General features: G+C 70.2%; 6 protein-coding genes across 6 annotated transcripts in view; 4 read left to right on the top strand and 2 right to left on the bottom strand.

Annotated features, from left to right (window-relative positions):
* The window catches only part of EMIHUDRAFT_232826 (hypothetical protein), a gene marked incomplete at both ends in the record, with an annotated part of 4,268 nt that extends 1,326 nt beyond the window's left edge, over positions 1-2,942 (top strand). Inside the window, 8 exons of the mRNA XM_005782855.1 lie at positions 130-181; positions 456-818; positions 1,074-1,244; positions 1,401-1,814; positions 2,010-2,120; positions 2,226-2,304; positions 2,370-2,398; positions 2,637-2,942. Coding sequence (XP_005782912.1) covers positions 130-181; positions 456-818; positions 1,074-1,244; positions 1,401-1,814; positions 2,010-2,120; positions 2,226-2,304; positions 2,370-2,398; positions 2,637-2,942 — 1,525 coding nt within the window. The remainder of the gene's footprint in view (positions 1-129; positions 182-455; positions 819-1,073; positions 1,245-1,400; positions 1,815-2,009; positions 2,121-2,225; positions 2,305-2,369; positions 2,399-2,636) is intronic.
* Positions 2,943-3,576: 634 nt separating this feature from the next.
* Positions 3,577-4,878, top strand: EMIHUDRAFT_232825 (hypothetical protein; the record flags this gene model as incomplete). The annotated part of the gene is made up of 4 exons (XM_005782854.1): positions 3,577-3,713; positions 3,801-3,857; positions 4,080-4,108; positions 4,277-4,878. 4 exons carry the CDS (start codon positions 3,577-3,579, stop codon positions 4,876-4,878), a joined length of 825 nt encoding a protein of 274 aa, XP_005782911.1.
* Positions 4,879-5,643: 765 nt separating this feature from the next.
* Positions 5,644-7,022, top strand: EMIHUDRAFT_232824 (hypothetical protein; the record flags this gene model as incomplete). The annotated part of the gene is made up of 4 exons (XM_005782853.1): positions 5,644-5,965; positions 6,200-6,278; positions 6,351-6,415; positions 6,808-7,022. 4 exons carry the CDS (start codon positions 5,644-5,646, stop codon positions 7,020-7,022), a joined length of 681 nt encoding a protein of 226 aa, XP_005782910.1.
* Positions 7,023-7,691: 669 nt separating this feature from the next.
* On the bottom strand, positions 7,692-8,028 carry EMIHUDRAFT_232823 (hypothetical protein; the record flags this gene model as incomplete). The annotated part of the gene is made up of 2 exons (XM_005782852.1): positions 7,692-7,775; positions 7,837-8,028. 2 exons carry the CDS (start codon positions 8,026-8,028, stop codon positions 7,692-7,694), a joined length of 276 nt encoding a protein of 91 aa, XP_005782909.1.
* Positions 8,029-9,022: 994 nt separating this feature from the next.
* On the top strand, positions 9,023-10,868 carry EMIHUDRAFT_442508 (hypothetical protein). The gene has a single exon (XM_005782851.1). It carries the CDS (start codon positions 9,072-9,074, stop codon positions 10,584-10,586), a length of 1,515 nt encoding a protein of 504 aa, XP_005782908.1. The 5' UTR covers positions 9,023-9,071; the 3' UTR covers positions 10,587-10,868.
* Positions 10,869-12,356: 1,488 nt separating this feature from the next.
* On the bottom strand, positions 12,357-13,064 carry EMIHUDRAFT_44317 (hypothetical protein; the record flags this gene model as incomplete). The annotated part of the gene is made up of 1 exon (XM_005782850.1): positions 12,357-13,064. A coding segment is annotated over one exon (708 nt), but the record flags the coding sequence as incomplete, so codon positions are not given.
* Positions 13,065-13,274: the final 210 nt, after the last annotated feature.

Raw genomic sequence — 13,274 nt, 5'->3', positions numbered from 1 at the left:
GCGCCCACCTCCACCCCCCCCCCCTGCGCACACGCCGCAGGACACCTCCCGCGTGCAGTACGAGTGGCTACGCCGCATCACCGGCCAGCCACTCCCCGGACGGCCGCAGCAGCAGCCGCCCTTTGGCAGGAGCGGCGGGGCGGAGCAGGCCGTCTTCGTCGCTGCGGATGACGACCAGTCGGTGTACGGCTGGCGCGGCGCCGACCGCACCAACGTATCTCCACCCCGTCCGACCTCTCGGCTGAGCTCGGCCGATCTCGGCTGATCTCGGCCGGCGCTCCGCAAGGTGCTCCGCTTCCTGTCCGAGTTCGACGGCGCGCGAGTCATCCGACTCACAACCTCCTACCGCTGCTCCCCGCACGCCCTCGCCTTGCAGCCGCCGCCGAGGGGGCGGCACACGCGTGCGTGACGCGCCTGCCGGCCCTCCCCGTAGGCACGCCCTCGGCGCGGCGCAGGCGTTGCTCTCCCGCTCGCCCTCCCTGCTCGCTAAGGAGTGCGAGCCGCACACGCCCGCCGCCGACGCGCCGCGCGTGGTGCTGCGCTGCTTTTGGGACGCGCGCGACGAGGCGCAGTGGATCGCGCGGCACGTGGCGGCGCAGCGTAAGTCGCACCCGGCGTACCGCTACTCGGACTTTGCGGTGCTCGTGCGGTCGCAGGAGCTTGCGGCGGCGCTCGCGCCCATGCTGCGCGCGCGGGGGCTGCCCATCTCCACCTCCCTCCCCTCGGGGCTACCTTGGTGGGGCGTGCCCGAGGTGGCCACCTCGCTCGCGGCGCTGCGGCTCGTCCGTTCCTCGACGGACGACGAGGCGGCGAGAGCAGTGCTCGCCGGTTGGGCGGCGCTGCCGGCCGAGGCGCTCGACGCGGCGGAGGTGGAGGCGGCGCGGTCCGGCCGCGGGCTCATGCTGACTGTGTCGATGCAAGCGGCCGAGCGGCGGGTCGGTGCGGCGCGGTCGGCGCCGGCGGTGACGCGGCTGCTGCAGCGCGTCGCGTGGTGGCAGCAGCTCGCTTCGTCCGAGGTCGGTTTGCAGCGGCTGCTCGACCAGATCGTCGACGACTACCCGCCTCCCACACAGGATGGCGCCGCCGCCATCTCCAAGCTGCTCCGGCTCGCGGAGCGGTGCGGCTCGCTCGCGGCGCTGCTCAGTCACTTGCGCTCGCTGCAGAGCGGCGCGGGGGAGGAGGAGGGGGAGGAGGACACCGTGCAACTGCTGACGATGCACCGCGCGAAGGGGCTCGAGTGGGAGGTGGTCTACCTGCCCGGCTGGGAGGCGGGCGCCTTCCCGCGCCCCGCGGGCGGCGGCGGGGGCGCCGCTGGCGCGGACGCCGCCGCCGCCGCCGCCGCCGAGGACGTCTCCGCCGCACCCGCCGCTTCCGCCTCGCAGCGCGGCTCGGGGAGCGAGGCTGGCGCCGCGGCTTCCCTAGGGCGCAGCGCGGCGGCCGCACCGGAGGCGGAGCAGGAGGAGTGGCGGCTGGCGTACGTCGCCCTGACGCGCTGCCGCCGCCTCGCCGCCGTCACGTACGCCTCCAACCGCCAGCTGGCGGGCGGCGCGTGGGCGCGGCGCCAGCCGTCGCCCTTCGTCCTCGCGCTGCCCCAGGCGCACGTCGCGTCCTCCGCGCCGTCGGCGGGCGACCCCGTGTTGCGCGGCAAGGCGGGCTGGCGCGCAACCACCTCGCGGCTGCTCTTCCCGCACCGGCAGTCGGGCCGGCCCAACCGCGCGTTGGGGCTCGCCGCCGCCGGCACGCAGCGGGCGTGGCAGGAGAGCCCGGCCGAGCTGCTCACCGTCTCCGAGGCGGTGGTGCGTGCCGAGGCGGAGGTCGAGGCGAAGCGCGCCCAGGCGGCGCGGAGCGCGGGAGAGCTGCAGCTACTGCCCGACGGGTCCATCGGGCTCGAGCAGGACGCCTTCGGAGGCGAGGCTTTCGGCGGCGAGGCCGCCGCGCCGTCGGCGGGGGGCGCGGCGCACGGCGCCGTGCCCTTGCGGCAGGACGCGCCCCTCCCCGCTTGTGCCGAGGCGCCGCTCGAGGAGGAGCCGCTCGAGGGGGTCGTTGAGGCCGCCGGCCCGTCGCAGCCGTTCGAGCGAGCGCCGCCCGGCCGTCGAGCCGAGGGCGCACTCGACCTCAGCGTGGAGGGCGTCACGGCCGCTGCCATGGCGGCGCTGGCGGCCGCCGAGGCGGCGCAGCGCGCCACGGAGGCGGCAGCAGAGGTTGCGGCCGCCCTCTTTGAGCAGGCGGCGCAGCGGCGGCGCTTCGACGCGCCAGACGCCGCGGGCCGCGCGACGACGCTGCGCCGGCGACAGAGGCCGGGCGGTGCGGTTCGGGCGAGTGGGTTTGAGGGGGCGGCTCGGCGCGGCTCGCGCGGCGGCGAGCCTCAGCGGAGCCGCCGCGAGCTGCGCTTCGCTTGGTGCGTGGACGAGGCGGGGGACGAGGCGGGGGACGAGGCGGGGGACGAGGCGGGGGACGAGGCGGGGGACGAGGCGGGGGACGAGGCGGACGAGCGCGAGCTCCGCTTCGCGTGGTCCGTGGAGGAGGCGGACGCTGGCGACGCGGCTGTCGCGCCGAGGGGCGGGGCCGGGGCCGGGGAGGGGGGGGAGGCGGCGGCGGGTGGGCGGGCGGGCGAGGTCGTCTTTGATTGTGGCGAGGGGCCGGGCAGCGGCGGCGCGGAGGGGCGGGAGAGCGAGCGAGAGGAGCTCTCCTTTGCGTGGCCGAGCCGGCCCCTCGCCCACCCGCCCGGCGGTCGGCGCCGCCCTGTCGACCTCTCCTTTGCGTGGAAGGAGCCGCGGTGGGAGGAGTGCGTGCCGCCGCCAGAGGGGAGGGCGGGCCGCGTGGCCGGCGAGCCCGCGCCCGTCGTCGAGATTGGGATGGACGCAGCCACCTCTGCGGACCTCGAGGCGGCGGCCGTGCTGCGGAAGCTGGTCGTCGACGTCACAGACATCGCCAGGGCGTGAGCGTGCTTGACCCGTTCTGCGCGCCCGCAAGCCTCTTGCCGCTTCTAGGAGGAACGCCCTTACTAGGCATAGCGAAGCAAGCATGTAGATGTACGGTTCGGCACATGTAGGAATCCTATCTCAGCGCAAAAGTTTCCTCTGGGGTGTACATGTACCCCTTTTGCGCGCCAGTCGCCGCCACCAGCGGCCTAGCATGCCTCACCCTCACGCCTCAGGCTCAGCGCACCCCCGGGGGCGAGGGAGCGCACAATGGTCAATGCGGCTGTGCGCACGCTGATCGCTGATTGCAGCAGGGAACAAGGTCACCTCTGGGGGGAGGCGGGGGCCCCCGGAGGCACCGTGCGCCGCGCAACAGTGCGGGGAAACGGGGCTCCGGCTCCGCTAGTCTCAGCTAGCACCGACTTCCCGAATGATTACGGTTGATTAGAGGGCAGATTTGGAAAGATCTCGAGGAGTACATACAGATAGACCCTCTAACCATCAGAAAACTCCGACCTGATCGGTCGTACTGACCGCCGACAGATCACTCGAAGGCGCAGCAGACAGGCCGACGTATCTGCACGCGGCCGGCCGGGCGAGAGGCTTGACACGATCCGACCCTGCGACCCTGATGCTGCTGCTCTAGCTATCAGACATGCGCGCTGACTACTGCCACAATGTGCGACCGGTGCTGGCCCACTTGGCGGCCTTCCCGGTCAGTGGTGAGGCGCAGTTCAGAGCTGTCGATGGCGCGATGCCGCACTGGTCCCACATTGGTGACGAGACCACCAAGTTTGCCGGTCCAAGAGAGAGGCACCGGCGCTGTCCTGAGAAGGTGCGTGGTCCCTCTTGACTGCCCATGCGCGCGAGGCTGTGTAGGCATAGCCTCGAGAGTGCCAGCAGCCGATCCGAGGCGACGCGCATTGCGTCAGAAGCGTGCACACGTTGGAAGGACACCTTCCTACTGGCCGCACGATCAGGTCGTCACTGAATGCTGGATACTAAGGCCGCGAGCTATGCAGGTGGTCAATTGTGCAGCATGGCACGGTCAGCAGCGCCGACAGGCTGTCGCAAGGCGTGATAGCATGGCCGCAAGTAAGTACCCCGCATTCCCATGAAAACAAGTAATAAGAACTGGCCCCCGCGAGCGTGGAATAGGACCGCCGCAAGCGGCGTGGCGTGGGGCGGTTGAGCGTCCCTCCGGGGGCCCCCGCCGCGGGCGCCGCGGAGAATCCGGCACAATTCTTCTTTCGACGCGCGTTCTGTCGTTGCGCGCCGCCCGTCGACGCAACCGCGAATCATACCGACCACGCTATCCGCCGTCGCGGCGGCTGGAAGAGTCGACGCGGTCGCAGAGCTTCTGCCGGCGGCGTCTGCCGACGAGCTCTCCGCTGCTGTGGTGCTGGCGGCTCGCTGGGGACACGCCCATGTCCTGGAGAAGCTGCTGCTGAGGGCCGGCTGCACAGACACACGGCGAGCCCTGCAGCTGGCGGCCTTGCACGGGCACGCGGACGCCGTGTCGCTGCTCCTCTCGCAGGCGCGCCCCTCCACGTCGGCCGCTGCTCCACCAGCGGTGGAATGGCTGGCAGCTCCGCTGCGTGCGGCGTCTAGCTGGGGACACCTGCGATGCGTGGAGGCTCTGCTGTCCGCGCGTGCTGACCCCGACGCCACGGACGAGCGCGGGCGGAGCGCATTGCACGCCGCAGCGGCGTGGGGGTGCGAGAAGGTTGCGAGCGCGCTGGTTGCGGCGGGCGCCGACACCGCCTCCGCCTATGCCATCGCATTGGCCAACGGGCACGAGCGGCTTGCGGAGCTACTCCAGGAGCCAACGGCAGACTTGCCGCAGAGCCACGACGTCCCACGGTCTGCAACACCCCGCATCGCGCGTCCTCCGCTACCGCCAGCAGCGGCGCAATCACCGTTCCTCCGCCAACGGTACGCGGCGCTCGCGCATTGACACCCGACTGCGGTGGCTGTCATAGGCGCCGCCAAAGGCGTCTGCTCCGGCCACAAAAGGGGCTGCGAGTCCCGTCTCCCACAGGTCGGCTGCTCTCACCTTGTGCCACCCTTCACCTAGCTCCCCGCGCCCTCCCGCCGCCCTTCTCCCCCGGTCCCTTGGCCCTTGGCTGCGGACGAGCTGCTGCAGCACCTGAGGCTCCGCTCGTGACTGGGCGGCACTTGGCGCAGGTGGCGAGCGGCGCTGAGGCGAGTGCGAGTGCGAGCCACCGCGCCGGTGGCGCCTCTTTGGTTCGACGACGACGTGCTGCTGACGCACCCACGAAGCGAGCGGCCTGCGAGGCAGCTCCCCTGCGGCGCGCTCGGCGAGGGAATAGAGATGAAGAGCCGGGGAGCGCGAGACGCGGCGACGATCGGTAAGCCCTCGACTTGAGCGTCCTTTGATTTCTTGCGTTGCGCATCTCTCTCTCTCTCTCTCTCTCTCTCTCTCTCTCTCTCTCTCTCTCTCTCTCTCTCTCTCTCTCTCTCTCCACCGACGCTGTGTAGGATCGCTTGTATCATGTGAGAGAGTGCGTCGTTGTGTTCTTGTTTGTATCTGCTCTCTCTCTCTCTCGCGCGCGCGCGCGCATTCTCTGGTCTGTCTCTGGTCGGACGGGAACGAGAGAGATTGAGTAGAAGAAAGCAGGAGCCCTGCGCTGCGTGAGGTTTGACTTTTCTCGTTTTCTGCGAGCCCGGGCTTGTGCTGGTGCGTGATGCTGCCTCGCCGATGCTCCCCTACGACCACCACCACCCTTCCAGCCCGTCCCGTGGTGGCTACCGGTGGTTGAGATCCAAGGCTCTGGACCACGTAAACGCACGGCGAGGCCTCCGCCGTGCATTCCTCGAGTGCCGCAACTCACCACGCAAGGTTGTCTTTCGCGTGCTGCTTCTGGTGCTGCTGCTGCTGTGCATCACCATGTGGAGGCTGCACGTGCCAGCCGCGCGCGTGGCGTGCGAGGACGGGCACGGCGAGTGCGAAGCGTGGGCACGCCGTGGCGACTGCGGCCGCGACCCCGCCTACATGCGAGAAGCATGCCCTCTCTCCTGTGGTTCGTGCCACCTGGTGGCGGGCGAGGGCGGCGCCGGCCGCGCGGGTCTACGCCCTGCTCCCTCTCCGCCGGCCGACCACGCTGAGACGGCGGCGGCGTCGGCGACGGTGGCGGCGCCGGCGACGGCGGCGGCGTCGGCGACGGTGGCGGCAGTCTCGGCGGCGACGGCCGCGGTGGCGGCGGGTGTGGGTGCTGCTGCGGCGGGTGCGCTTGAGTGTGTGCTGACGACGGGAGGCGGGCGGGTGCCGCTCCCGCGCGAGCGGCGCAACGACGACTACTGCGACTGCGCCGACGGGTCCGACGAGCCCGCGACGTCTGCTTGCGCCGGGGCGGGGAGGGGAGGAAGCGGCGCGCGGTTCCGCTGCGCCGCGGACGTCCCGGCTAGGACGATTCCGGTCTCGCGCGTGGAGGACGGCGTGTGCGACTGCTGCGACGGCTCGGACGAGCCGAGTGGGCGTGTGTCGTGCGGCGACACTTGCGCGGCGCTGCGGGCGGCCGAGGCGGCTCGAGGTGGCGTCCGCCAGCGCGGTGCGAGGGTGCGGGCGGAGTACGAGGCGGCGGCGGCGGCGCGGCCTTCGCAGCTGGAGGCGGCGGGCGGCGAGTCGCTGCTGCGCGCCGCGGGCGCGACCGCTTTCGGGGCGCTCTCCGGGCGATGTTTCAAGGCCTCCCCACTCCTCCAGACGCTTTGCCCCTCCCCTCCTCGCTCCCCTCCCTCCCCTTGCCTGCCCCTCCCCTCCCCTCCCCCCCAGCCTCCTCTCGCACTCCCCTTCGCTCGCAGGTCGCCGGCGGCGAGTACGAGTACGAGGTCTGCCTCTACAGCCGCGCGACCCAGCGCGGGAGAGGCAAGGGGAAAGCTGCCTTCTCCCTCGGGCGGGAGTGGGCTTGGGAGACCGCCGGCGCCGTGGGTGTGCTGCGCGGAGGGGACAAGTGCGGCGCCGGCCCGAAGCGGTCGGTCCGCATCACGTTCGAGTGCGCGGAGAGCGAGAAGCTCGGGCCAGTGAGCGAGCGATCCACTTGCGCTTACGCCACGACCCTCGCCACGCCCGCCGCGTGCTGAGATTTGTACGGTGTGGAGCGCTCGCGATGTTTACGTAACGTGGGGTAGAGCAGTACACGACGGAGATGACTGATGAGCGAAAGACAGAGCCTCAGAGGCTCGCGCACAAAAAAACATCCAACAGAGGGGTGGAAGGCGGGAGAATCCAAAAAAGCCGTCCAAAAAGCCAAAACGACCGCGACGCGCGCGACTCGCGCGCGGCCCCGGTGTCCGGGCGCCGCTCTCGCGGGCATGGCGTCTCGGTCTCGCGCGTGGCCGGCCCCCTTGGCAAACGAAGTCCGCTAAGAGCTCCAAATAAAAAGCAGCAGGGCCAGAGGATACAGGGGGGACACCGCTCTCACGCAACGCCGGCAATAACACCCGCACGCGACACGACAGTCATCACAGAGGACACGGTGTGCGCACGTCGCAGAGCACTCTGGCGTGTGAGGGACGCGAAGGGTCGCGATAGCGGGGCTGCGGTCGGTCGCGCCTGCTCGCAGAGGCGTGCACTGCTTCTCCGCGTTCCGCCGCGCCTGCGTGCGACCTGTATGCCTGCGCTGCCTGGCCAGGGTGCGGAAGGTAGCGCGCCTCCGCCTGGAAAATCTAGTGCACGCGTGGTGCGGCCGGCAAGCGGGAGCCGCAGGGCGATGCGATCGATTGTGCCGTCTCATGCGATCCCCGCTCCGGTCAATCCGCGGGCTTGCGGTTCGGGTTGCGGGGACCAGGCACGCGTACATTCTCGTAGTCGTCCTGGACTTGTGCGAGGAGCGCCTGCGACCGAGGCGCGCAGGCGCGGTGGTTGGCGCGGCAGAACTGCGTGGCTGCGGGCGACATGCTGGCGCGCCTCGTGCTCCTGCTGCAGGTCAAACTTGGCGCGCCCCTGCTTGCGGCGCCGCGCACGGTCGTCTTTGACTTGCGTCGGCAGTCGGAGGAAGCGGCTGAGGCCCCACGAGCCGGCGGCCATGAGGAACATGAAGGGCATCGCTTGGAGGAGGAAGGATCTCTTCTCGCGAAGCCTGGCCATTGCGCATCGAGTTGGGCAGTTATTTGAGTCGTGGTTATGTCTTCCTCTGCACGGCTCGCCCAGCGCGCGCACGGTTGGAGAAGAAAGTTTCCCAAAACAGACACGCAAGAAGAAACTTAGGTGCCTCGCACGCAAATTCTTCTCCCGACAGAGGGAGGAGCGCTGCTTCGGCGCCACTCTCAGCTCCCTCCTCTGCTTGCGCACGCCTCTCTCACCTCTCCGCCGCACGCCCCGTCGCCTCCTCCCGCGCCCCAACGCTGCCCCGCCCCCTCCGCAGGCCGTCCGGTGCGTCATGCTGGGCGCGGCGCGGGCGACGCGTGTGGCACACGTGCTCCGGACAACGCAGCGGCACGCGTCGCACGGGCCCAAAACGTACGGCAAGGGCGAGTTCCGCGGCTTCACTCCGCCCCACGTGCCCATGTGGCAGAAGCGGGTCGGCGAGGGCTTCGCGACCGCTGCGTGGCTCTGGTTCTTCTGGCGCTGTTACCACGATGGCGGCCACCTCGTGGTGAGCACTAAGTGCCGCCCATGCCGCGTCTGCGCAGCGGGCCCTAGCACGCGAGCGCGCGCCCCGGGGCGGACGCTCCGCCCACCCCCGCCCCCGTCTACCCCCTTCCGCCGCAGGGCATGTGAGCGCACATACGCAGCTGCAGTTGGTGAGCGCGGAAGACGCAGGTCTGGCTTCCGCTGCCACCTGCCGGCGTCCGTTTTTGACTGCTGGCGCCGCGGCTGCTGCGCTTGCTGCCTGTCCCCTGCCCACAGTTCAGCGCGCTCCCACCAGTGTCTAACACAGGCTCGCCGCTCCCGCCTTCTACTTTGTAATAGACTCTCGGCCCCTGCTGTCGACTGCCGCTTTTGCCCATTTTCGGTCATTAGTCAAAATATCTGACGATCCTAATATATAGGATTCTCCCAAAGCTTGCTCCCCTGCCACCGATGCCAAGAGAAAAAGAAAAGAGTTTGGCAGCTCGCCCAGGGCCGACGCCAGCACCTTGCTGTTGCTGTCGGCGCCGCCGTTCCACATTTCCTCCTCGCGTAGCTCCATGGGCAAGGGCGGCGAGCGCCCGGCCGAGTGCGACTGGGCGGCCGCGGGCGCGTCGACCAGTGGTGCTTCTCGCGCAGCCTGCGCATCAGGTGCGAGCTCGAGCTGGCAGTCGCCGAGGCGTTTTTGGCTCGAGCAGTACTGGCGCCTCGACGGTGTCCGCCGCTCGTCCCGCCCGGACGCCTCGGCGGGCGCGGGCGCCGCGCGCGAGGCGGTGTGGTCGTCGGGCGTGCCCTTCTACCCGCCGTCGACGCGGCTCTGGCGGATCGGGGGCAGGTGGTACGACTTTGAGCCCTTCCTGAAGCTCCACCCGGGCGGCGCGGAGGTCCTCCGGCTGGCGCGCGATCGCTTCGAGGACTCGACGTACGCCTTCGAGGCGCACCACCACAACTATGCGCACGCGCGCAAGGTGATAGCAAAGTACGAGGTGCCCGCGCCCGCCGAGCTGCTGCAGCGGCCCGAGGGCGCCGTCGTGCCTGGCGCGGGGGGCGACGGCGGCATCACCACGCTGCCCGCGCTGCTCGACGACGACGCCTTCTACTCGGTCGTCCGGCGGCGGCTGGCGGCCCACCTGCGCTGCGTCCGCTGCCCGGCGGGCGGGCCGACGCGCGAGTGCGTCGTCTTCTTTTGGGCGACCTTCGCGGCCTTCGTCGGCGCGTGGGGCCTGATGTGGGCGTCGGGCTCCGTGGCGGCGGCGCTCCTCTTCGGCGTGGTGGCCGCCGTGCTCGGCGCATTTGGCCACAACTGGGTGCACCAGCCCGCGTACCGGCTGCACTCGTACCTGTCGCTCGACACGGTCGGCTTCAGTTCGACGGGCTGGTTCCGCGAGCACGTGCTGCAGCACCACATGTACACAAACACTCCGTGGGACAACCACTTCCGGGGCACCGAGCCCTTCCTCGTCACCGACCCGACGGTGCCGCGCCACTGGCTCCAAGCGTGGGTCATGCCGTACGCCAATCCGCTCGTCCTCACGTTTGGGCTCTACGGCAACTACGTCGACCACTGCGTCAACATGGCCAAGGGCAGCGAGGAGTGGCGGCCGACCAAGGCGATCCTCCCGCTCAACATCGCGCTCGTCGTGTGGCGGTGGGGGCTGCTCCGCGGCGCGGCCCTCACGTACGCCTGGACGGCGGCGCTCGGACTCTGGTACTTCACGATGGCGCTGATGAACCACAACGCGGAGCACACGCACGACGTGGAGCGGCGGAACAAGGCGCGCGACTGGGGCGAGGCGCAGCTCGTCTCGTCCGCCGACTGGGGCGTGCAGCTCCCCTTTCGGCGCGCGTGGGTCTACCTGTGGCTCAACTACCACACGGTGCACCACCTCTTTCCGCGCCTCGACTTTTCACACCACCACGCGGCGCAGCGGATCCTGATGGAGACGTGCGCGGAGCTGGGCGTGCGGTACGTGGCGGCCGACTCGCCGTGGGAAATCTACAAGCAGATGGTCCGCAGCTTCGCCACGCCGCGCTCGCTGTACAAGAGCATCAGCGTGTACGGCGGCGAGATTTGAGCGATAGGGGGAGAAGAGGCGGCCGGCCGCGCGAGTCGCCCTCGCAGCGCGCCAGACGGATAGTGCGAGGAGAGAGAGCCAAAAGGTAGGCGGAGGCCAAACAGTCGATGGGAGAGAGAGGGAGAGAGAGAGAGAGTAGGCGAGCGCACGGGGTGAGCGGAGGGAGCACTGAGACTTATGACTCAGAGGCTCGTCCGCGCTCGCACTTCAGACCCGCAGCGGCGGGAGCAGTGGCAGCGTGACATGTTGGTGTTAGTTTCCTTAACGTCTATTCGTGGCAACCCTCGCTGCACGCTGGTGATTTCGCGTGTCCGCGCCACGCGCACGCCGCCTCCGCACACACACACGTCTCACACCACCGCTCGCGAGACGATGAGGTGGGTCGGCGTGTGACGGAATCGGATGAGGTGGACGTTACGATGACGTGATGTCCCGTTTCGATCGATCGCAGCGCTGGAGACCTCGAGCCGGAGACTCACCCAGCGGCGCCTCGGCGCCGGAAATAAGTAATCTTGGTCACATCACCGCTGCAACGCTCGTATGCAGCGTCGCAGCCGCGCAATCTCGCGCCTCGCTTCGACCAGCTCGCGCTCCAGCTCGCGCCGCGCCGCCTCTGCCCTCTGGGCCGCGTGCCGAGCGCGCGAGAGCTCTGCGCCGGCGTCCTGCTGGCGCTGGCGCGCCTGCCGCGCGGGTGGGGGGGAGGGCGCTCGCCGCTGCCGCACCGCGGAGGCGGAGCTCGAGCGGAGGAGGAGGGAGCCCTGCCTCCGCCCCGGCGGTGCCTCCGCCCTCGAGAAGCGCTCCTCGCGGGCCGACGGGCGCCCTCGGTGCAGCCGCTCGTAGCAGGACTCCTCGCTGAGGAGGCGTTGCGGCGCACGGCGAGGAGCCTCGTGCGGCACCGTGCCCGGGCGGCGCGTCGGCGGCTGTGCCGAGCTGCGCCAGCGCTCGCCGCCGTCAAGCGCGTGGGCCCAGCCAGGAGACGGCGGGCTGCCGCGCCCACCACTCGCGTCTGGTAGAGGGCCGGCGGCTGAGGGCACCATCGCCTCCGCAGCCGCCCATGCCTCCGCCACGATGCCGGCAGCTGTCGCCACGCCAAGCGGTGGCCGAGACCGCGTGGCAACGCTACGCTGCCGCCCGGTGGTTGACACGGCACGGCGCGAGCAGACAGCGTCCGCCGACGGGCCATTTCTGTGGCCGGTGGCGTGGTCTGCTGTCGGCCGTGGCGGGCGCAGTCGTGCTGGAGGCGGCGACGGCCAGCACTGGTCCGGCTCGTGCTCAGAACATCGAACGGGCCATTCCGGCCAAAGCCTCGCTGCTTGGGCGTCGAGGCTGTCCAGCATCCCGGACGAGCGCGCAGCGGCGGTGAATTTCTTTGTTTTATTTTTGAGAGCGCCTTCGTTGAAATAGTACAAACCCAATGGTCCTCTGCGAGCGGTCCTTCGTCGCAGTCGCGCACACGCACACGCCACGCCGCACCGCGCGCCCGCCCACCGCCCCGCCCAGGCGGGAAATTTTTGAAAGCACTAGGCTCTAGGGCTTTAGGCTCCTCCAAAGCCCGTTGTTCCGATCAGGCCTCACCCGCCCTCCCACTCGTCACGAGCCCCCCGCCGCCTGCGGCAGCGGCTCCGCCCTGTGGCTGACCACGGGCTCGCGCAGCTCCGCCTGCGACTGGATGAGGCAGATCTCCGACCGGCCGGCGGCCTGCGTGTGCGCGAGCACAGCCTGCAGGCTGGCGCCCACCCGCTCGAGCACCTCGCCCAGCTGCTCCGCGCGCGGTAGCCGCTGCATCCACGCGAGCAGCAGAGCCGCCGTCAGGTCGCCCGTTCCCGTGAAGTCTTGACGCAGCCGCGGCAGCCGCAGCGCCCACTGCCGGCTCGCGGCACCGTCTCGTCGCGAGGCGAGCATGAGCAGCTCGTCGTCCCGGCCGGGCAGCGCAATCGAGGTGATGACCACCGTGTGCGGGCCGCGCTCGTGCAGCGCCTCGCACGCGCTGCGTGCCTCCGCCTCCGAGAGGATGCTCCTCCCGGTCAGCAGCTCCGCCTCGTACCCGTTCGGCGTGAGCACGGCGGCGAGAGGCACCACCTGGTCGCGGTAGATGGCGAGCAGCTCGGCGGGCACGTACAGCTTGCCGCCGTCGCCCATCACCGGGTCGCAAAAGTAGGCCACCTCTGGCGACGCCGCGCGCAGCCGGCGCAGCACGTCGAGGACGGCGTGCAGGAAGGAGGCTGAGCCGATGTAGCCAGTGAGAACGCAGGCGTACCCCTCGAGGAGGCCGTTGCTGTGGAGCCCGTCCACCAGCGCGGTCAGTTGCGCGCCCTGCAGCACCTCGCCACGGAAGCCGCCAGCGTAGCCGGTGTGGTTGCTGAACTGAACCGAGTTGATCGGGTCCACCTCGAAGCCGAGGAGCTGGAGCGGGAAGACGGCGGACTTGTTGCCGACGTAGCCGTGCACCGTGTGCGACTGGATGGAGAGGACACGCGGAAGGGACATCTCGTCCCTCTCACCGGCCGGCCAGTCCTCGGGAAAAATGGAGCTTGGCTAGGGTTGCGCAGCTATGAACAGGAGCGAGTTCGCGCTGCGCTAGGCTCAGACGGCGAGTTCGCGCTGCGCTAGGCTCAGTACGGCGAGTTCGCGCTCTGCACCGCTATAGCGGCTAGGCTCTCTTTTATGGAGAATTTATCTCTCGGCTGC

The sequence above is a fragment of the Emiliania huxleyi genome (assembly GCF_000372725.1).
Source record: "Emiliania huxleyi CCMP1516 chromosome Unknown EMIHUscaffold_185, whole genome shotgun sequence".
In the NCBI taxonomy this organism is placed as follows: domain Eukaryota; phylum Haptophyta; order Isochrysidales; family Noelaerhabdaceae; genus Emiliania; species Emiliania huxleyi.
The sequence above is the reverse complement of the archived record's forward strand: the minus strand, read 5'-3'. Positions and strand labels throughout refer to the sequence as shown.